General features: G+C 40.9%; 1 protein-coding gene across 1 annotated transcript; it reads right to left on the reverse strand.

The window, feature by feature from the left end:
• Nucleotides 1-249: 249 nt before the first annotated feature.
• Nucleotides 250-21,688, reverse strand: LOC132597180 (uncharacterized). Its single transcript, XM_060297518.1, has 5 exons — nucleotides 21,437-21,688; nucleotides 7,366-7,578; nucleotides 4,696-7,256; nucleotides 1,379-1,429; nucleotides 250-392 (listed from the first exon to the last, which is right to left on the reverse strand). Exons 1-3 carry the CDS (start codon nucleotides 21,686-21,688, stop codon nucleotides 6,609-6,611), a joined length of 1,113 nt encoding a protein of 370 aa, XP_060153501.1. The 3' UTR covers nucleotides 250-392; nucleotides 1,379-1,429; nucleotides 4,696-6,608.
• Between the last annotated feature and the right edge of the window lie 680 nt (nucleotides 21,689-22,368).

Below are 22,368 nucleotides of genomic sequence, written 5' to 3' on the forward strand. Positions count from 1 at the left end.
TGTAAAGGGAAGCTCTGGTCTCAGTCATTGCAGGGAGGGCAAGTTAATTGGGAAGGTGTTAGTAAAATTTTCATACTAGTCCAAAAGTAGTCAAGATGAAAGGCTTAGTTCAAAAGATATCTTGAGACCCGCTAGTCCACAATTTATAGAAGGCTGCCCACCCTTACACGTGACTTACTTTCCTTTCTTCGTTCAAAAGAAAGTGTTTATGGATGACCTACTACGTAATAAGCAACTGCATACCAGGCTGGGGTGATGCTCAGTGACTGAATCCATGCAGGGAACTCGTTCATAGTCCAGGTCTCTCCTTTGAGGATTTTATGAGGTCCAAAATGTAGCTCTTCCAAGAAATAGAACATTCGCAGCTTGCTAGCCGGGTAAGAGACTTACTACTATTGAATGAAATAAGGTTGAGTAAATACAAAGAAAACACAAAATACACTTAACCTGATTGATATTTTTGCCCCAACGTCTACCAGTGACTTTCTGTTTCCACTCCCTAAAAGAGAGCATCTTTCTTCATTTGGAAAAGATAAGCAATAATTAGAGGATGGAAGAGAGGGTTAAGGGAAGCAGAGGACAGCCAATGAAGTGGTCAAGTACAGCATGTTTATGAGAAATGCAAAGAACTTTCAGAGCTGTTCATCCTCAGCATGTTTCTTTGAGGGACAATGAAGTAGGATTGTTCTCATTTTGTAACAATGGGGGTTTAGGTTAGGGGGTTTAGCATCCAGATCCATGGAGTGCTTTATCTAGAACAGGAATTGCACACCTAAAGCAAGATCACTCTTCTGAGGCTAGTTTGGCTATTGTATGATTATTAGCATTAATAATATTTATTGAGTACTTTGTATATATGATAAGGAAACACTTTAAGGATGGGAGAAGATCCAGCTGCAAGGCTGTAATTCATTGTGTGGTCTCATTTCACCTGTGCTTATTCATCTCTACAGTGACATTGAGACCGATTTTCCTTCCACTGTAAATGTCCCTTAGACCTTCACACTGTCCAATAAGATAGGCACATGTGACTACTTAATTTGGTTAAAATGAAATAAAATTTCAAATTCCATTCCTTTATTGCACTGGCCACATTTCAAGTCCTCAGTAGGCACATGTTACTACCACATGAGACAGCACATATATAGAACATTTTCATCATCAAAAAAAGTTCTGCTGAACACTGGTAGACCCAGTAAGAATTTACAGGATAAACAGAGTTGATAAATTGTGAAGAACAGACCTTGTTAAAAGAGTAGCAGCGAAAAGTTGTATTCCTGAACACCACAGACCCACCCCTGCCCTCACTCCATATAAGGAACCAGCTCGCCCCCCACACCCCCTCCACCCCACCCCTGCAGGGAGCAAGCAAGAGAACCTGTTGTTTTCGCTCCCTAGTGCTGCAGCAGGATTCCCCGCAAAGCCTTGCCTGGAAGGAAAAAAAAAAAGATAAAGAAGAGTTGTAACAGGGTTTTACAAAACAGGTTTTTAAAAAAGTTAAAAAAAAAAAAAAAAGTAATCCAAAAAGCCTCTTCCCATTGTTGGTGTGTTTTTTCTTGACTCTTGCTTGGTCTCAGTCTCTCCCTTTACCTCTCCAGGTTTTTTTTCCTTGTCCCTTTTGTTTTTCCAGTCCTTTTCCCCACCCCATTACTGGCCATACTGGAACTGAAGCAGAATTTAAAGCATTTCCATCATTGGACATACTGAATAAAGTTTTGTTTTATCCTCTTCTTAAATTTTAAACTAGGTAAGTTTCACTTTTTATTGTGACTTCTAAAAATATTTTAAAAATAATCAGTGAGAACCAAATTGAGTTCCTTTTAACCCCTTCTGTGACCCTTTATTATTATTTTTCTCCTGTGGGTCAATGACCCCTGAGAGCGGGGGGGAAAAAAAAATACTCCCTAGTTTTGGAAGTAGAGTCTCTGTAAAGTGATAAACTAGGGCTTTCCACATGGTCCGCACACCTTTGTGTTGTAGCATTAACATTTGTGAGAACACAGTGTCTATGCTTCTGTTATGAATTTGAATTTACCTAAGATATTTATCCAGCAAGGCATTGTCATTCATCCCATTCATTCTGGTAAGTAATATTATGCCCCCTCCTCTCCTCTCCCTGTGCCCACATGAAAAGCATTTGGGAGAATAGGTACTTTGTCTGCAAGTCTGATACAAAGACCAGGAAGTCTACCCAAGATTGCTTATTTTAAAGTGAGCTCAAAACTGTACAAAGGGAGCATGACAAAATTACAGTTAGCCCAACTTTATTTTTATCCTGTGAATCAGAACACAGTACAACACAACACTGAGATCCTCAAGAGTTTGAAATAAATCGTTGCAGACGGGCTTCCCAGATTGGAAGCAACAATGGCTTTCACTGCTATTTCTGGGTTCCATCCAATGCAAGTGCAGAATTTTTTAAAAGCTAACATTTACTGGGCTCTTTCCTGGCATTTCATACACAATGTCTCATTTATGGAGAATCTTTCCAAACATAACTCAGTCAGATCCTATTTATTGTTTACTCTCACTCAAATGATAGAAGTGGCCAAGGGCATGACCCAACACTTGAGCACTAAAGTATACTTGGACCGAATATGAGTGTAAGCAGAAGCACCTGGGACTCCTGTATTGGGTTAGCTGACTCTGCCAGCCAGCCAGTATCCACGGGACCTCAGCCTGCTATGGATGTCACATGTAAATACCCAAGAAGTATTTAATTCTGGAAATGTAACTTTGTGTTATACTTACTTTTTTCATAACTTTTCCCATACAGCTTCATTAAAAAAAAAAAAAACTACAAGTGACCTCCTGCTTTTTGTACTTACCACATTTTATTCCCACCAAAATGTGGATAGGATTTTCTTTTCTGTTTTTTTTTAACTGCTAATCAATAGTTAGACTCCTTTGTAAAACTGCTTTGTCTATTTTGAACCCCAAATAACTCTGGTCTAGAGGTGGCTTGAACACAAAATACTATTTGTGGGTTTAGACTCTGTATATTTTTGAATCCATCACATGTGCAGTGTAAACTAGAGTACCTAATAAAATGAAGGTCACAATGTTTAAATAGAGCTTCTCTCTAGGAGTTCATTTTGTCATCTGTGCAGAAATAAATTGTGTACTGAACTCTTTTTAGCCCTAAGAATATGATTATTGAACAAAATTTCCAATGAGACAAGTTAGGCCTTAAAGCAATAAAACATCTACTTTCAAATATTAAAAGTCAAGCTCAACAGTGAAACTTTTGATGATCATAAATGTATTCTTTTGTGGCCTGTTCACTGTTGGTAAGAGCTTTACCCAAAAATGTACTGTGTGCCAAATATAGTTTAATAGTTGTCAAACGAATATGTTTATTTTTAATTGAGATATAACTGACATATAACATTATATTAGTTCCAGGTATCCAAAAGAATGATTCAATGTTTGTTTATATTGTGAAATAATCACAAGTCTAGTTAACATCCATCACCACACATAGATGTGATGAGAGCTTTTAAGATCTATTCTCTTAGCATCTTTCAAATATACAATACAGTCACGATGCTGAACATTACATCCCTAGGACTTACTTTCATGAATATATTTAAAAACACAAAAAGAATAAACCTCTAAGGTAGTGACTTAAAACTCTCATAATGCATTTGATGCTCAAAAATATGGCACTGATAGTTCTTTAAACCTTAGCATCCAATATCTAGCCTATAACAAATGTTAATGAATTCAAAGACCGAACATAGACAACTGCCTTATGCATTTAAAAAACAACTTTTTAAAGAACTTGCTTGTTTAATGAAATTATTACTTGTTTCTGAGATTTTCATAAGATTCTAATGAAGCACCTAAGAGCCTAACATGTTTGATACGTGACTGGCAGAAGTGATTTCATTCTGCTTTTATAGAGATGAAGTTCATGATTCTGCACCTATAATTTTAGGTAGCTATGGAATTTATAAGAATCGAATTAGGGCAATTTTCCTGTCATTTTGTTATATCTCTATTAATAGAATATTTTAATACCGTTAAATAAGGAGTTGTGAATCATCTTAAAGAGATTTTCTTATGAACTAAAATCAAACATTATTATCAGACCTATCAAACATTTGAATTTTTTTTTTTTTTTTTTTTGGCTGCACCATACAGGATCTTAGTTCCCGGAACCTGTGCCTCGTGCAGTGGAAGCGCAGAGTCCTAACCACTGGACCATCAGGGAATTCCCTATCAAACAGGTGAAAAAAGATTAAAGTAATGATAGTAGCCTTGGTTTGCAATGGTGTAGAGCAACTAGCACTCTTAAACACTGCTTTTAGGGTGAAAAAATTAATGTATTTTAATACATTATGTTTTAAACACCTTGAAATGATCAAAACTATTATAGTGGACACCTGATTCCCCCTTCTTCCTTTTGTTCAGGAATCCAGACCTCATCACCCTCCCCTCCCCTCCCTCCACCCCTAAGCACACGTGAATCAGCCCAACTCCAGGAATGAGCTCAGATTAGGTCAATTCTACTGGCCACTTCCCCTTTACCAGTTATTTAAATCAGGAATGGGCCTATGACCCAATTCTCCAAGAGAAGGCTGCTGGAAGCTTCTGGGAGAGTTCTTTGTTATTAGCACATATATTTAGTGTTCATCACAGTCTTGTTTATAATGTTTAAAAATCTGAAATACAAAAATGAAATAAATTGACTTATCAAACAAGAAGATTGTGCAGCAGTTTAAAATGATGATGTAGTTTATTGGTGATGAATGTCCCAGTGAATTCTATTCTTCTTTTCTATGAAAAAAAAGCAAGTTACAAATAGTGTTATAAATTTTTAAAACGTATTCCACACAGCATTCTAAATATACATTTTGTTAATTATTACTATCAATGTATATTCTGTTAGAATATCAAGGTACCTCACAGAATCAACAGAAGAGCTAAATAACCAAGCTTCAAGAAAGCAGGAAACAGGACTGCTTTGAGAACTCTGGAACTCTGAGAAGTCATGGGAAGTCTCAGCCCTTTGAATCTACCACTTACTGAAAGTTGGTTCCTTTCTCTTTTACAGTGTCTGCATGTGGCAGGGCAGTGGTGGCTGACAGTCCAGTTTTGACACCAAGAGGAAAAGGGGCTTCTATTCCCAACCTCCAGTTAGAAAAATGCCAGGAAATGACTGTTTAGCACACCTTGAGTAACACACCGATTCCTTGACCAAATCACTGAAGCCAGGAGGAGACAGGTACCTGCCTCCTGACCAATTGTAGTGACCAGGGAGGCAAGGCCACACATGATGACACCTCCCTTTCTAATTACATGTCTAGAAGAGTAAGGCAGAAGCAGAATCCGAGAAGGGGCAGTTCTGTCCCAGAAGACAGGAAGAGTGCTAGGCAGATAAAATAAACGTTCCTACATACACAAGTGAGAATCTGAGTTAGCTGGGAGAACATTTTAAAATTAAACAGCGAATCTTGCTATCTTTCCACATGTGGTAAATTGAGAGGTGAACATGTGTCTTCTGAAAGAGCTTTCTGGGAGTTTATGATAGGTATCCTAACCCCGGAGAAGCCCCTCTTATATAATGGTGTGTTACTTGTGTAACAAGTGTGTGTGTAACTAGGCACCACAGGCCCAAGGGTAATAATAGGGAAATAAATAAATGCATAGATCCACCAAACAAACTTTAAATAAATAAGTTAATGTGGAATTTTGAGAGCTTAGACGACTGGAGTGGTCTTGTGTGTTAAACTGTCTTTGTGTTAATATTTTTGTTTTTCTCTCCAAACTTGATTTAGCTACAAATCAACAAATATTTGAATTATATAAACAGATATCTGAGTGAAAAAAACATTTTTCCCGCACATGATCTTGAGAAGGAACTTGGATTATGGCGTCCTGTGAAGTCACTTTTTTTTCTTTTAAATGTCCTTGGGACTCTCGAGTCAACATGTAATAGAGGGCTCTCCAGTTACTACGTCATTAAAATCAGGCTCCTCTTCTTTTAAAATAAAACACTGGCAAGAACGCTTCTAGGAGGAATGACAGTTTACACAGCATCACAACTCTGTTACTAATTCTTGCGCAGAGTGCACAAAATTTGCGTCCCAAAGCCACCGTCCTTGCTCTGATTCCTTCCTGTGATAGCATGTCACACGAACCGCACCTGTGTGCCCTGACTCTTAATGTAAAGCTTTCGTTGGAAAGTTTCCCCGGGACGACTGCTTACTGATAGAGCAGCTCTGGTTCCCAGTTCGTTTAATACATCCTGTCTGAGCGGGTTTTATTACCAAATGTTACCCAGGTTCCGATAACAAGGAGACGCCGTGTCCTCTCCGGTGAACTCACTCCCCGTCCCAGAAGTATAGCGTGACTCCTCTCCCGGCTGCGGTTATAAAAATGGAAACTGGGCGCCGCCCTCCTGCACCTGTGCTCCTGCCCCGCGATGGCGAGGCTGCCGGCGAGGCTAGGAGGGCGGACCGGGGCACGAAGTTCGTGCAGCTGCCGGGCGGAGGGTCACGCAACCCCGCGGCCCCGCCCCCGGCGGTTTGCGCTCGCCGCTTCCGCGCTCACCCGGGCTTCCTGGCCAGCCCAGTGTCCGCCTCGCGTGCCGACCCGGCCGCCTAAGCCCGCGAAGAATCCGGTTCCGCCCGGCCCCCGCCGCCGACTTGAGCCCAAGCGGCTGATGCGCTCATTTTAAGGCCGAAAAGTGCCCAGCTCCGCTGCTGTAAAGCAAACAGCACGGGCGGCGGGACGAGGGCGAAGGGGAACGCAGGCGAGGAATCGGTCTCGCCCCGCGGACACCTGTCGGCTTCCTGAGCTGCCCCGGCGCTTGTTCGCTGCCTGCCTTGCCCGGGAGCTCGGTCGCGAGCCACAGCAGCTTCGCGCCCCACCGATGTTGCGCCCCGGGATAGGGACACCCGGGAAGGGAGTCGCGCGCCCCCCCTAGCGCGCCACCGCAGCCCCGCCTGCCGGGAACCCGGGGCGCACGTGAGGCGAGTGGCGTTGCCGGGCGACTGACCACGTTGACCCGGCGCTTTTCCACAACGAGGGGGTTGGCAGCTGTGCGTCAGGGGGCGGTGAGGGACAGGGTCGAGGCTGAAAAGAACGAAGGCCACCGCCTGGGAGGTCAGGTTATTTGTTGACGTCCGGAGGCCTTCTTTCTGCAGCCTGAGAACGGCGGCGTGGTGACAAGCAGTCTGGGTCTCCAAGGAGCGGCGAGGCGCGTCTGCACGAAGGCTTCGGGGTGGGCGCGCCGGCGGCCCCGGCGCCTCTCACGCTATGCCGCGTGCCGCCGAGGCTGCGCGTGTCGTGACGAGCGGCGATGAGCTTAGTCAGTTACCACAGCGTCAGGGCTGGGAAGTGCAGCCTGTCACGCACCCCGGCCTCTGCGGCGCGCCGGCCCTGACCCGGCGGCTTGGACGCGCCGGCTCTGGCAGAGGGAGCTGGAGGTGAATCAGCCCCTTCCAGGGGCCAGAAAATGCGACGTGCACAGTTACGGGGTGGATTCCATGAGCAAACCCGTTTGGGAGGCGCCCACTGATGATGACCTCTGTGAATCGGTGTCTTATACTTTGCCCAGTAGGTAACTGTCTAAAAACCACTCTAACACGGAACTCAAAAGTCGTTAAAATGTGCCTTTAATTTGCTTATATTACTTCGTTCGACAGGCGGTGCACAGTGTTTGCATATGCTTGCATGAAATTCAATCTACACAGTCAAGTCAGGAGGCATGGTTTGGCAAGAGGAATAATTGTGAATTCAGTACGAGAGTCAGGGTACAAACAGTATGATTACTTAAAAGGACAAATAAACTGAAAAAAAAAAAAATTGACCATGACACGAGGAAGCCATTACATTCATCCTTTCATGGTCTTGAACATCTTGTACCAACTCAGCTATAACACACAGCAGAAACTTATAATTAGACACAGAAAGTGCAAGTATTTAGCTCACCAGGCAAACATAAAAAATAAAAAAGCTTTATGTTATAGACACATGCTTGACATCCATAACATAAGAGAGGTATATCTTTAAATTTTTTTGTATTTCAGTCATTTCCTTAGTATACATGTGACTCCCTGGTAGGTATGCCACTATGAAACAAATAGAATTAATCACAAAATGCAGAAAAATCTCTGCTCTGAATTTTAAATATTTGTTATGAGAAAAAATTTTTTAAGAGATTGCAGTGTTCGTATGATGCAAGTTCAGTAAGGAACTAGGGACTTGAACCTAAGTGCCTAGCAAACTGCATCAAATGCATGTTTTGAATGAAGTAAAGAATGAGTGAATGAATGAATGTGTAGGCAGTCCTCTGATGGTTAGAGCTGTGAACTAAAATGTCTTGAGTAATGCAGCCCTGCCACTGACTCATGTGGGATCCTGGTATGAAGGAAATAATGCTTACAGCATACCTGCTTCACCAGAGGTGTGGGGAGGACTATTCCTTACTCACCAAAGGTGCTTTGAGATCTTTGGAGGAAGGTGATACATTCAAATATTATAAATAATACACTGCAATTATGACGGCCCATATATAAAATTAGAAAAGTATAAAATAATATTTAAATACAACTGTGCCACCAATTTTTGTTTGTTTGTACTTTGTCTATCAAGTACTGAACTACAGTGTGGGAGGCTGCATCCTTACATAATCTATTTGGTTTATAGACGTTTTATTGTCAGTTGACAAAAAGCTCATGATGTGCAATGGAAGTTTGATGTTTATTTATTTATTTTTGGCCGCACCGAGTAGCTTGCGGGATCCTAGTTCCCAGACCAGGGATAGAACCCGGGCCCTCAGCAGTGAAAGCACAGAGTCCTAATCACTGGACCACCAGGGAATTCCCTGCAATGGAAGTTTTAAATAATTGATATTTGAGTAGTATTTGTGGTGATGGTATTTTATAAGAGAGCTGAGACCTCTGGCCTATGAAGTGCCTAGAAGAAAACTTATATTTGATGACTTTCTAATTTGATCTGTGGAATCTTGAAAGCAAGAGACCATCTTGGTGTATTTTCCTGATGCTCAGTGACTGAAAGTCTAGGATTAGATTTACTTAATCAACATATTAAGGGACCTACTGTGTGCCAGGCATTGTTATAGATGTTGGGGATAGAGCAGGAAACAGACAAAACTGATTGATTACTTAATGTTTAAATGTTTTTGCCTCTATTTAAATGCAAACCACCTTAGGAATAGTAATACAGTACGTACATCCTTGGGTAAATGTAAAATTAGTTCGTCATCTCAGCTTTTAGAAGAGATCTCCTGAGAGGGAAAGGAAGTCACTACAGAGTGGTAAGTGGTTTTAACTTGAATCAGAAGGCAGATACCATGCTTAATCAGCCTCTTCTATTTAGAAAATCGTAAGACGAAATCACTCAGTACTGCCTGTTTTCCATTATTCTTCATTTCAAAGTTGACCACATCTTTCTTAATGCCCTCTGCTATCATTGTAAGGCTCTGCATACCTTTTCTGCCCAGCCGCCATACACTTGTGCGGTTTGTTGACTGCGTAATGGTGCCTGGCAGAGGAGGTGGAGAGGCTTTGAACTCCAGCCCCTAGCTTCACCTCCTAAGATATATACCATCCACCTGAGGAAGGGGTGCCTTCTTAAAAATTTGAACGAAGCACCATAGGGCACAGGGGCTCTCTTTGTTCTTCAGAGTTCTCAGGCACCTAGCTCCCATCTGCCCCTTGACGTGTATTTTCATACTGTATTTAATAGCACTGCTCTGTTATGAGTCGCAAGACAGGGAGCACTGGGGGATGGGGAGAAGCCAAGGCTGAAGGAGAAATGAACCAGCCCGTCAGCTTCCAGGATGTCCAATTAATATCTAGATCAATGGGGACTTCCCTGGTGGCGCAGTGGTTAAGAATCCGCCTGCCAATGCAGGGGACACAGGTTCGAGCCCTGGTCCGGGATCCCACATGCCGCAGAGCAACTAAGCCCAAGAGCCACAACTACTGAAACCCGCGCATCTAGAGTCCGTGCTGCACAAGAAGAGAAGCCACCACAATGAGAAACCCATGCACCGCAACGAAGAGTAGCCGCCACTCACCACAACTAGAGAAAGCCCATGCGCAGCAACGAAGACCCAACGCAGCCAAAAATAAATTTATTTAAAAAAAAATCTAGATCAATGAAGACTAGCCAAGGCATGATGCTGTGTGAATGTTCTGCAGCAAAAGTGAAACAACGCTGGAGCAACAACCTGCCTTTTCCGTTTTAGCAAACTGGAAGACCTGTCAACTCACAACAGGTTGCTCAGTACTGCATTGCAACCGGAGAACACGATACCATCAGACAACATGGCTCAACCTTTTGGTTGTCCTTATTTGTAGGATTTGATGTCAGATGACTTGATAGAGGATATATGTCCTGCTGAACCCTGGGGACAACCTTGGTATTAAAGCCTTTTCCTTTTCCCATTGCTAACTTCTCTGTGGTCTGTTAATGTTAATTCATGTTGCAAACAATGAGTGGTAGAGACTGCAGTCAAGATGTAGTGACCTGATTAGTCCAAACTCCTGCAGGGGAGACGTGCAAATAGATAAGCCCCAACAGGACCTGAAGAACCATGTGGTTTTGAAATCCTGGGTGGATGGGCCCCACCCTGTATACACCTTAAATCTCCTGGTTCTCTGAAGGTATAATTATTGCTCAACAACTCAGGGGATGGGTTAATTAGATTTTTGTATGATTTGATTATAATAAACTTAATAAAATGTGCAAATGTGTGCATAAGATAGATATATTTTTAAAACATGGAATTAATATCATATAAGAGCATAAAAATGATCCAACTGCATTAGCATCTTTTAAAATATAGTCCCTTTCTAATAATAGTTAAGCAGATAGTTTTGTAGCTTAACATATAGGACTAAAGCAAATGCAACATATGAAGGAATGTGTTTACTCAGCACTACACAATTTATCATTTCACTTATCAAGTAAAGATTCCTATGGTATTTCTTAAATTAATTAATGATCATTATCTACAAAATCCTTTAGAGAGTATTGCTTTCAGTTTTATGTAGTTTCAAAGTGGAGAAACAGATGAAAGATTCTATAAACCTTATACCTACTAAAGATAAGAATTAAAGCAATTGTGGAACTTTACAGATAGAAGACACCTGGTAAATATAGTTTATTATTATAAGCTGATTAATATAATTCCCTACTTGAGACAATAAATGTAGCACACAATAGATTGTCTCCTGTTTGATGACAGAGACTGCTTGTTGTTGATATTTGCATCGCCCTAGTACCACCCAATAAATGGTGATGATTGAATGAATCAATTAATGAATGAGTATGAGAGAAAACCCATAAGAACTATCCTCCAAGCACTTCAGTCTAATCCCTAGGCCCTCCCAGTTTCTCTCTTGCTGAGTGCCTTCCCAGATTATTGATGCCTTACATGAGCAATCAGGAAAAAGGAAGCAATGCGGATGGGAGGCTAGCTGTGGTCAGATGCCTCTGAAATGAACAAAATATTTGCAGATGTTTCAACAAGTGGAGGGGTTGGGCTGAGTCTAGGCCACAGGAAACAACTTCCACACCTTGGGGCTAGTACAATAAAGGTATCATCACTCACCAGCACAGGATTCTGTTGGAAACTTGAAAAGGCACTCAAGGTTGGAATGCTGCATGAATCCAGACTTGCCTCAGGAATGCCACAAGTGATCAGAATTAAGTATAGAAATTAATGTGATTTGTAAAAATATCAGTAAGGATCATGGTTATCTGGGAATCAAATCCTTTAATCACTTTAGACAGAACTAATGAAACTAGAAGAAACCATCACTGATTTTGAGAGTCTCCTTCTAAATTAGTTGGCCTTTGGCTTTTGGAGAGCAAAGTTCAAATTCCAGTTCCTGTCTGACAGGAAAATAAGTCAGACACAAAGTAGATAGATAGTCTTTTAGACTCCAAACTGAAACAGCAGGGCATAAAGGAGATCTGAGTCTTAAAGAACATTTGTGTTTGGAATTGCTGAATTCATTCACCTACTGTGGTATTTTTCACTGTGCCCTTTGAGGCTGTCCGCTTTAGATGGATTATATTTGTCTTTGTTGGCAAATCTTTGCAAATGTAAATAAGGAGTTTTATATTTTCTAATGGAAAATTTCGAAATTCTACTATGTTCTGTGCATGTTCTCTTCTGGAGCATGTTAACTCTCTAGCTGTGTAGTGGAAGATGGGGCACATGATTATAAGTATCAACTGCTTGATAAGATAGTAATAAGATACAGACACCTTATAAAGCTCAGAACAAGGTACAGCCATTTATTGGCTTTGTGCCCTAGTCATATTACTACCCGAGACTATTTTCTCATCTCTAATACGGTAACAATTGGAGGATGGTTTTGGTTTTGGCTCAGAGGGCAAGGAGGAGACTATTTTCTAAAACAATTTTCTATACGCTTGGCAACATTGGATTTGTTCTATAAAATCCTAAACTTTTAAAGTGAGAAGAACTTATAGTAGCATAGCTGTAGACACTTTACTAATAGAGTTAAGCTTTTTATCACCCCCAAATGAAAGTTTTTTGAAAAATTATAAAGAATAAAAGAAAGTGCTGGCACTATTGACTGGGATATTTGGGGGGTAGAGCAAAATTAATTAACCCTAATATTATTAGAGAATTATACATATGTTGCTATTCTAAGTGAATTGCCCTTTCAGAATATTGGAATTCAATATGCAAAGGCTAGATGCCAATGCTGGCAGAAAACCCTTTCATCTTTAAAAAAAAAAAAACAAAAAAACTGTGTATGAGATTTGCTTCAACTCCCTATTATAGAAGTAGATCAATAGAGCAAAGAAGAAATCTAAATGGCATCAAGACACCAAATTCCTCATTTTATGGGTGAGGAAACAAATTTAGAGAGGATAATTTATTTTAAAAAATAATAATAATAATTATTATTATTATTACAGGTGCTATTCAAGGCACCAGTCTTGCTTCTGGGCATTCAGCAGTGAACCAAACAGATGTGGTTTCTTGCCTTGAATCATACAGTTAATGGAGGAGCTGGAACCAGAAATAAGTCTGTGGATGTCTAATTAAAAGAGCTTGCATTGATCAAGTACTGACTCTGGACCAGGCCCTAAGTGTTTCACCTACATTAACTCTTGAAATCTTCACTAGCTTATAGTAGGGTGGAATGTGTCTTCCCACCCCTGTCGTCCCCTCCTGTGTGGAGGGAGCTCCATAAATGTAAACATCCTGGCTTCTCTCTCGACATCTGAGTTTGGAAAGAGTAACAGCCCATGAGTAGCCCAGCATCTTCTCTTCTTTAGGACTGAGCTGTCCTGAAGGGAATGTTTGTTCTTCTTTGCTCTTCCAGGCCCAATGATGAACAGGGCAGAAGGAGGCCTTTTTAGGTCTTGTGAGTGGGGAGAGAAGTCTCATACTGGGGTTTTAAATGAGGAAGGTAACTGTCAGATATCAGCTTTCTCATCAATAAAATCTCTGTCTGTATGTATGCAAGAGAGAAGCATTTCATAAAAATAAGAGTAAGTAAGCAAGTGTTTACTGTTGTATTTGAACCATCCCAAACCAGCCAAGTTCTCTCCATTGTGCATATCTGTGCCTCATGTTCTGACCTCACCTGCCACAGGAAATAGTGTCTTATAATATCAATATAACCTTCTGGGATCGTGTGGCCCAAACAGCAGAGCAGCTTGCACAGCAGCCTGGACCTGTTGCAGGTGCTACATAAAATTAACCATCATACCTTCTAAACAGATTTGGTCCAATTTCCTCAATTTCTAAAACTGTGAGTTTGCAGTTGGGCTTTTTGGGAGACAGAGTGGCCAGATGATAGGAACTTGGGATTTATAGAATTAGAAGACTTAGATTTGAGTCTACCCTGGGTAAGTCTCTCTAACTTTGAACCTCTGTTTTTCCTCTAGATGACAACACAGATTGCCTTACTGAGCTCACTTGGTTGGTTGAGGCCCAAAGAGGAAAATGAATGTGTAAGTGCTTTGTAAACTGTAAAGAACTATAAAAAATGTTAGTTGTTTTGCAGGCTTAAAGAGCAATCTTTTAAATCCTAGTTCTCATTTTTGCTATGGATTTTAAGCTTAATTTATACAAAGGTGTTTGTATGGTTTGGTGGTTCACAGTGGACTAGAGGGTTATTATTTAAAGGCTGAGAACCACTCTCCAACTAAGCTCTCCCCTCTTCCAACCAACATTATGTACTTAATTAATGTAATTAACAAATAAAAACCTCTCTTCCATTGCTGTCTAAATTTTTACCATTAGTCTTTTGCATTACATAATGCCCCTCTCAGTAATTCCCTTTGAATTTTGAGCAGGTTTGTAAAATACTTGCCCAGTAAGAAGAAGCAGCAGTACACATAAGAATTGGAGTAGAGTTGGGAAGGATAAAAGAAAGGCTGCAGGCAGGTGAAAGGCACAGAAGAGTCTGGGCTATAAATTTCAACCAAAAGTACTGATAAGGAAACACGAGGGAGCAGAAGGTCACCAGGAGCAAAGGGAACATGGTTTCAAAGTGGCACCTTTAACACAAATTGTTTTAAGGCTTGCTCCCTCTGATCAATCTACCATATCTCAACCTGGAAGTCAGAAGAAATAGATTCCAATCCTGCCTCAGTGACCCTCTAGCTGGGTAACGTTGGGTATGTAACTTTGCCTGCTGGGGTCTCATTGTCATTATCTGTAAAATGAAAGTTTTAGACAAATTTTCTTTAAAGCCATTTCTACAACAAATATTCTATAATTCTAGCAAAAAGCCCGTAAGTTCCCTCCTCTTTCAACATTTAAGTCTTATCTTCCTCCAGGGGAAAAATTATCTTAGAAATGTGATAAGAAGTAGGGATATGTGTGTGTGTGTGTGTGTGTAGACACCAATGGTAAAGTTACATCAGAACATCATAAGCCAGAGAGAAGCATTTCATAAAAAATAAAAACAAAGAGTAATTAAGCAATTGTACACTATCATACTTCAACCATTTCTCTTATAAGCAAAGGAACTTCCCAAGAAGTTGTTCCAATTATAGTTGTATTCAGACATGAGCACAGTCCAGTTAAAAAACTGTTGAGCCTTACAAACAATACTTGGAATATTAAAGAAAACACACCAGCATTTAAAGCAGGCCACCAGTGTACAAACATCGTCACTAAGAGAACAAATGAATAAAATATGTACAATAGTTGTTAAATTCTCAAAACAATACATTTTTCTCCTGAGTATAGAGGACACACTCTCCATGTTTTTCTGCATGGTGATAATTCTGTTCACTGCATAGTAGGTTTAAGCAAAAGGAATTACAGAAAGAGGACAGCTATATGACCTCAGGCATTAAAAACAAAATGGTTTAGGAAGGGGGATTCACTGATTCAGTATCAATCATTATGAGAATCTGGTGGAATCAAAGGCATTCCTGTGTCTTTCATGTACTTTAATAAACTATTAATAACTTAGACTTCTATTAAATACAATTCTACTCTCAGAACCAACAAAAAGATAGCAATACTATTGTCATTTTTCTAGTTTATATAGATGACCTATCTCAAGCACTCTTTTCTGTTAAACCTGACTATGTCTTCCTGAACTAAGGACAGCAAGCATTACTAGAAGGCTAGAGACAGGAGACCAGAGAAAATTAAGGAGTCTGGGGAGGGAAGATAGTACACAAGAAAGACCTTGGTCTTGAACTGAGACTTGGGCTCAAACCCTGGTTCCACTAAGTCTAAGCACTTAACTTCTCCAGGTTTGATTTTTCTCTTCTGTAAAATGGGGCTAATATCTGCCTTGCAGTTGTGAGAAATAATAATACCACATGCGAAGCACCTAACAGGTACTCAGTACACAGGAGATGTTACCATTGTTCCTTTGTAAATTATGTCTCAGTAGAGCAAATAACTCTGTCCTCCCTGTTTTAAATTTGAAAGCAAGTTCCTCCCAGGTCTTAACTCCTATGAAACTACGCTGTTTCAGAAAAGTTTTGTAGTTTCCTTGAAAGTACCTGGGAAAATAATAATGGTCTTCAGAATAGAATCTACCTTCTGACATTAAAAAAAAAAAAAGGAAAAAGAAGGGGAAAAAAGGAGGAGGAAGGAAAGGAGGAGAAGGATTTAAAAAAAAAACAACTGTAAGAAATCAAAAGAAGAAAATTAGCAGAAGCAAAAATGAAAAGGAAACAGGAGACCCAGATCTTGCGCTGGCATTTAGCCATATTCAAAGGTTACTTAAGTCCTCTGAATGGTTTTCATGAAAATCCCAAGGCTTCTCTTGCTTGACTCACCCAATCATAATAGTCCTTTGAATTGAAATACTTTTTTCCTAGATTTTTTCCAGACTGTCTATTTCTATTCATCCTTTAAGGTTCTTACTGAATCTCACTGGGGGTCCAACATATGTGAAGTACACATCTTACTAGGTGCTTTATTTGAGTTACCTCATTTACAAGGGACAGTAGACTTGAAAGGTGGGTAGTATCACTGCTTTATACAAGGCAGCAATGAGAAATTGTCACCTAGCCAGAAAAAGAGTCAAGCCAGGAATGGATCCCAGGACTGTAAGATCCAAAACCCTTCATTTTGTTCCTTTCCATCACAATGTGCATACCCCTGATCCTCTGCATCAGAATTAATGGGCCCTTCCTCCCCTCTTTCAGCACTTGGCTTATCCTTTTATCATTGCAATTATTTCACTCCATTTTGTGTTTTAATTTATTTTAATTCTCTCTTCTGCCAGTTCTATTCCATTTATCAAACATTTGTTGAGCATCATCTATGGGTAAAATACTGGATTATATCCAGGCTCTAAGAAGACTAAATTTTTGTTTTGTTTTGGTTTCGTATTATTATTACCTTGTTTTTTGAATTGTGGTTAAAAACACATAACATAAAATTTACCATCTTAACCATTTTAAAAGGTACAGTTCAGTAGTGTTAACTATTACTTACTTTGTTGTGCACCTGTAAATTATCTTATTAATATCTGTAATCCCCATAGAGCCTAGCACGTATTTGCTGGATGTCAGGACTTTGTCACCCAATCCCCACACTGCCAATCCCCAAATCTCATTGTTCCTGAGTCCATTGTGCCCAAAGAAATCCTAGGTAGTCCTGTTGGCAAGGATAGAGTTAATATTTCTAAGACAAATTCTTTTAAATACTTCCTACCTAAGAGCTGTCATACATCCCAGGTCTCTAATTTTATTTACTCATTTTCAAAATAGGTTATAAATTCACATGGTTCAAAATTCAACAAGTATAAAAGTGTCCAGGAAGAATTCTCCAACTCACTCCCCAGCCATCCAATTTCCCTCCCTGGTGGCAACCTTTATTATCCTTATTATTTTTTGCATATACAAGCAAAAACACACGCTCACACAAACATTTCCTCTGTCCTACCTTGTACACAAACTGTAGCATATTATTCACACTTGCTTTTTTCACTTAATATATCTTGAAAGTCATTCCATTTAGTACATTCAGTTTTTACATTTCATGGTCCTATATAATATATTAATAAATTCCCTATTGATCAACATTTAAGCGTTTTGGGGGGCCAGTCTTTTGCTAGTAAAACATGACTGCAATGAACAGCATCTACCTACATCATTTTGCAAATGTGCAAGGATATCTGTCAGATAAATTTCTAGGCTTGGAATTACTTGGTCAAGATGTGTACATTTGTGGGTTTAGCAGACATTGCTGGAAATTTTTACATTGCCGCTTCCCCGCTCCACTCCCTAGCAGTTGAGAATTGTTGCAGTATAATGACAGATGTTACTTACTGACAATGGCAGTGCTTGTTCCCCATGTTAACAGTGTGGAAGCAGAAAAGATAGAATCATCATACCGCCCAGCTACTTTGGTCAGTATTTCTGATTTATGAAAGAGAGAATCCGCTTGACCAGGCTTGTTGTGTCCAGCCAAGCCTCAAGGTCTCCCGGAGTCACTAGCCCAGGGTTATTTACCAGCCTTGGGTCGCATGCTCAACTAGAATTCAGTCTTGCGGCTCAGGGTCAGCCTGATGAGCCCGGGGCTGCCTCTCCAGCAGGGGTTATGGACGGAGCAGGATTCCTTCAGAAGGAGCCTCAGCAGGCAGATACTGGGATTGGGACATCTCTAGGGTGACTGTAATCCCAGTTTTCCCAGGATGGTCCCAAGTTAGGTCTGTGGTCTGGCATCATTACCAGCCGTGCTCCCTTTCATGCTCAAAAATGTCCCAATTTGGACTATAACTTACTAATATTGCATAAGGTAGGGCAGGGCTATTAATATTGTGGTGTAAGGAGCCCTGGGGTTTGTAAAGGTGCCTGGGGAGAGACTTTCAGAGGGAAAAGGAGACACCAAGCAGGTGGGAGTTGGGACGCATTGCCACTGTCTAATGTGACTAAGAGTTTAAGCTTATAATAACTAAGCACATTCTACCTGAGTTAGATGGTTCTCAGAACTTTTAAATCATTCGTCCCCCTTCTACTGACACATGTGTACTATTGGGCATTTTCTCCACCAGAATAGATCATTGAAAACCTCTTGAGGCAGTAATCCCTTGACCTTCACAGATATAATATCTGCACTTACCTAGTCATTTGACAGTGCAGATGGGGCCCAGCCTTAAACTAATGGATCACTTGTGGCTTTTAACAGGGGCTTCCTCAGCAGAACTTTCACCCCATGCAGAGTCAGAACATGGAGTCTGGTCTAGGTGAGAGAATGGGCAAGAATGACATCTTGAGTTCAGTTCAAAGATGCTGCACTTTGATTTATTTCCAAAGCATTGTGTAGGCAGTGCAAAGCATAGACATGAGGTAAGGCAGATGCAGCTGTCCATTGCCTCCTTTGTTTTTCACAGAGACATCATAAATTTTGTGGTCTTGGCAGCCTGAAGAGAGTGAGATGTCTGGGAGGTCAGGGGAGCCCAGAAGTGTGGACTCACTATCTTTCATACCTCCACACACATTAGCAACCAGAAAAAATTTATACTACCATATAAGGCAAAAATGTAGTTACTCACTAAGCTGTTTCATTCAGGCTAATGTCCAGATTCCAGACCTTGAAATGCTTGCTGTGCCCAGCCTGGGGCAATCGCTCCTTATCTACACCTGGGCGGCAGGGTGTAGGAGTTTTCCACTTATTTTGTAGGCAGGCCCGGCCTTGGTCTACCACAAACATATTTAGCCTTTAAGTTCTCAAACAAACTCTTGGCCTTCTCCTGAATTAACACAGGCTAAAGGACATCTGTGTTGATTCTGATCATCTATCTCCGTGGGCAAGGCTTTCCATTTTGTTAATCACTGTGCCTCATCTCTTGCTGATTACTCTTGATTGCAAAAGCCCAGCTCTTCAATTGCTGCCTGATTCTCTTTGTCCTTCAGAACTATTCCTTCTGGGAAGCAACTCAGCCCTTGTACACATGCAACTCTCATCATTTTCTCATTTAAAATGTTTATTCTCTCCATTTTGGTTTCCATCACAGCCATATGTGTCTTCTTACCAGCCCTTCCAACAGTCCCATGGCCTTTGTACTTTCTGGACAAAACAGAGTCAAAAGGGTTCATAAAGTATCCCCGTATATAGGCACGATCACAGCAAACATGGCAGTGACTAAAAGATGGCCACTGACAACTGGTAATGTCATTAGTCTGTACCACGCTGGACAGATGAAATTTTCCTGTGGAGCATAGTTTTGTTTAAATCTATGAAAGTACATTGGTTTAAGATTCTTAAATAAAGTAGTTTCCTTTCCTCTTTCTCCCTGTTTCACTTCTTTTCTTCCCTTTCTCAACCTCTCAACCAAAGAAAGTTTAAGATCAATTTGTAGAGTCCAAAGAAGCTGATTATGGCTTGAATGACAGAAGGAAAATGGGTAGAATGGCCAGTGAAAACAGGGAGGCTGCAAAAGTAAAAAGGGAAGAAGGGTGGAGCAGATCACTGCTAACCTGAATCTCCTAGATGTCCATAAAGTTAGAATTTAATTTGTATCAGTTTGTAAAAACAAACACAAGTCCAGCTCCACCCTGCCAGCCCCTCCCAGCAGGGGAGGATTATATTACAGGAGGGATTATACTGAGAGAAGATTATATTTTCCACACACCAATATTAGGGTTGGCTTTCTGACTTGCTTTGACTAATGTGAGTAGAAGGGACATGTGACACTTCTAGCAGAGCTTTCAAAGCTATTGCATGGTTCTGCCACTGCTTTTCTCTCTGCTGTAAAATGACCAGTGTGTCACAGGTAGGGATTACTCCTTCAGTCCAAGCCCCGAAATAAAGATGACGTGGAACAGAACATGAATGAGAAATTAAATCAGAAAACAACGTTCGTTGTTGTAAACCACTCAAATATCAAGATCATGTGTTATTGCACCATAACGTAGCTTGACCTGACTGATAAGACATTCATTCCAGAAGCCAGAGAGAGCAGTAGTAGGGATGTGTGGGAGGGGAAATACAAGTCAAGTAGATTGTGGCACAACGAGACAGGAAATTTAGGTGCCAGTCAGATATCAAGAAAACCTCCAACGGGAACAATATAGGCTCTGACAGGAAAATCCAGGATCAGAGGCGCCAAATGGAGCAAACCTACACGATGACTTTCCTTCAGGAGATAGGAGGGGAGAAAAAGGACACAAAATTCAGAATGCACAAAAGAGCAAAAGTCCCTTAGTTGTCTGTAGAGTAGAAATGAAATAGTCTTTTGGGGATAGGACTAAGAGAAACTTCAAGCCCTTTCTTTCCTCTGGGCCAAGTTTGACTGCCTGTGGTATGATTGAAAGCCCCAGGTGGAATTTTTAATGTATCCCACACAATCTCCATGAGGCAGGGTACCATTTCAGAGAGGACATGGGAGCTGTAGTAGCTCAGGTCCAGCCTACTGCCTGGGCCCAAATCCTATGGTTAGACGCAAACTGTGGAGGCGGCAGGGGTCCCAGGCCCTGGATTGGTATATAGCTTTTTAAGGCAGTTTTCTACTTTTCTATATTCTTCATTTCATATGGGTTTTGGATCCAATTGATCTTGAAAGCCAGGATTCTAATTTTCTCTCTGGAGCTGAGAGAAGTTGTGTTTAGAGATGAGTTTTTCCCCATAGGTTGAGGATTGTTGTATGAGATCATCATTATTGTATGCATTGTAACATTGTTGCCAAGATGGATAACTCTTGCCTGTACCAGGTACAGAGTATGAGGTCACAGTCACACATACAGCCTAGGTCTCTGGGTTGCAGGAGGGCAATGGTTCTCTCGAAGTATGGTTCTCAGAGCATCAGCGTTACCTGGAAACTTGTTGGAATGCAAATTCTTGGGCCTCATCCAACACCTACTGAATTTAAGACTCTGGGAGTGGGGCCCAGCAATTTGTGCTTTAACAAACCCTCCAGGGGATTCTGATGCACACTTAAATTTGAGAACCACTGCATTAGGGGCATCAGTCTGAATAACAAACATGTGTCTCTTTCTCAAGGCAAGTCTTAGTGGCCCCAGGCTTAGAGTCAGGGATCAACTCCACACCCTCCTCTGAGCTTATTAAATGATCGTCCACTCCAGGTTGCCAGCAGGGCTCACTATCTTCATAATGCATCTCAAAGTGGAGGAGGTGATGGATAGGGTTGAGGCCTCCTTGCAGTGCTGTGTTGAGCACCTTAGCTGGCCCTCTTGGGCCGATCCAGCTTGAATCTAGGTCATCTTTGGGAGCCATAGGCAAATATAACTTTCACTAATCTCTTGTCTCCCTTCACATAATGTCCACGTAAGACTAAAGAGGCCGCTGATGAAATCCACCCTGTGAGGTCAATATTATCTCCATTTCCTCACAAGAAAACAGTGCTGTGGAAACTTAAATAACTTGCCACAATCATAAGGTTAGTAAGTGATAGAGTTGGGATTTAAATCCAGTCAAACATCAGAATAAACTGGGAAATCGTTTGGAACATTCCCAGATGAACACTTAGAATCCTGCTCTGAAAAATACTATCTACATTGATTTAACAGCCAATGTCAAAAGTGTCCTCCTCTTGTATTAACCTGCCATCACCAGTCATTTGCTTTCCAAAATGAAGCAGTTGACTCAAACATTAATAAATGAGGATATAATTCTAACTTCAAGATAGATGTATTGTTATTTCTCTTACACTATTTGCTCTGTAAAATTTCCTCCAAACTTAAGGGCAAGAGATGCTGACCTCCCCTGAACTCCAAGCTCTACATAGCTCCCCTGGGATGTCTAATAGGCACCTCACGCTGAACACGCACAAACAGAACTCTTCATTCCTCTTCCCCAAACTCTTCCTCCACTGGTCCTCCCTGTCTCAGGAAACACACCATAGTGGTCAAGCCGAAATTTTAAGAGCCATTTTCTACTCCTCCCTTTCCCCTTTC

This window comes from Globicephala melas, chromosome 4 (assembly GCF_963455315.2).
Source record: "Globicephala melas chromosome 4, mGloMel1.2, whole genome shotgun sequence".
In the NCBI taxonomy this organism is placed as follows: domain Eukaryota; kingdom Metazoa; phylum Chordata; class Mammalia; order Artiodactyla; family Delphinidae; genus Globicephala; species Globicephala melas.

Coding starts and splice junctions, on each gene's coding strand:
- LOC132597180 (XM_060297518.1), bottom strand. CDS start 21,688: ATGGCTCCCAAAGATGACCTAGATTCAAGCTGGATCGGCCCAAGAGGG. Junction 7,579..21,436: donor GCCTTGAGAAAGAGACACAT/GTTTGTTATTCA, acceptor AGTGGTTTTTAG/ACAGTTACCTACTGGGCAAA. Junction 7,257..7,365: donor GGCGCGCCGCAGAGGCCGGG/GTGCGTGACAGG, acceptor ATAGCGTGAGAG/GCGCCGGGGCCGCCGGCGCG.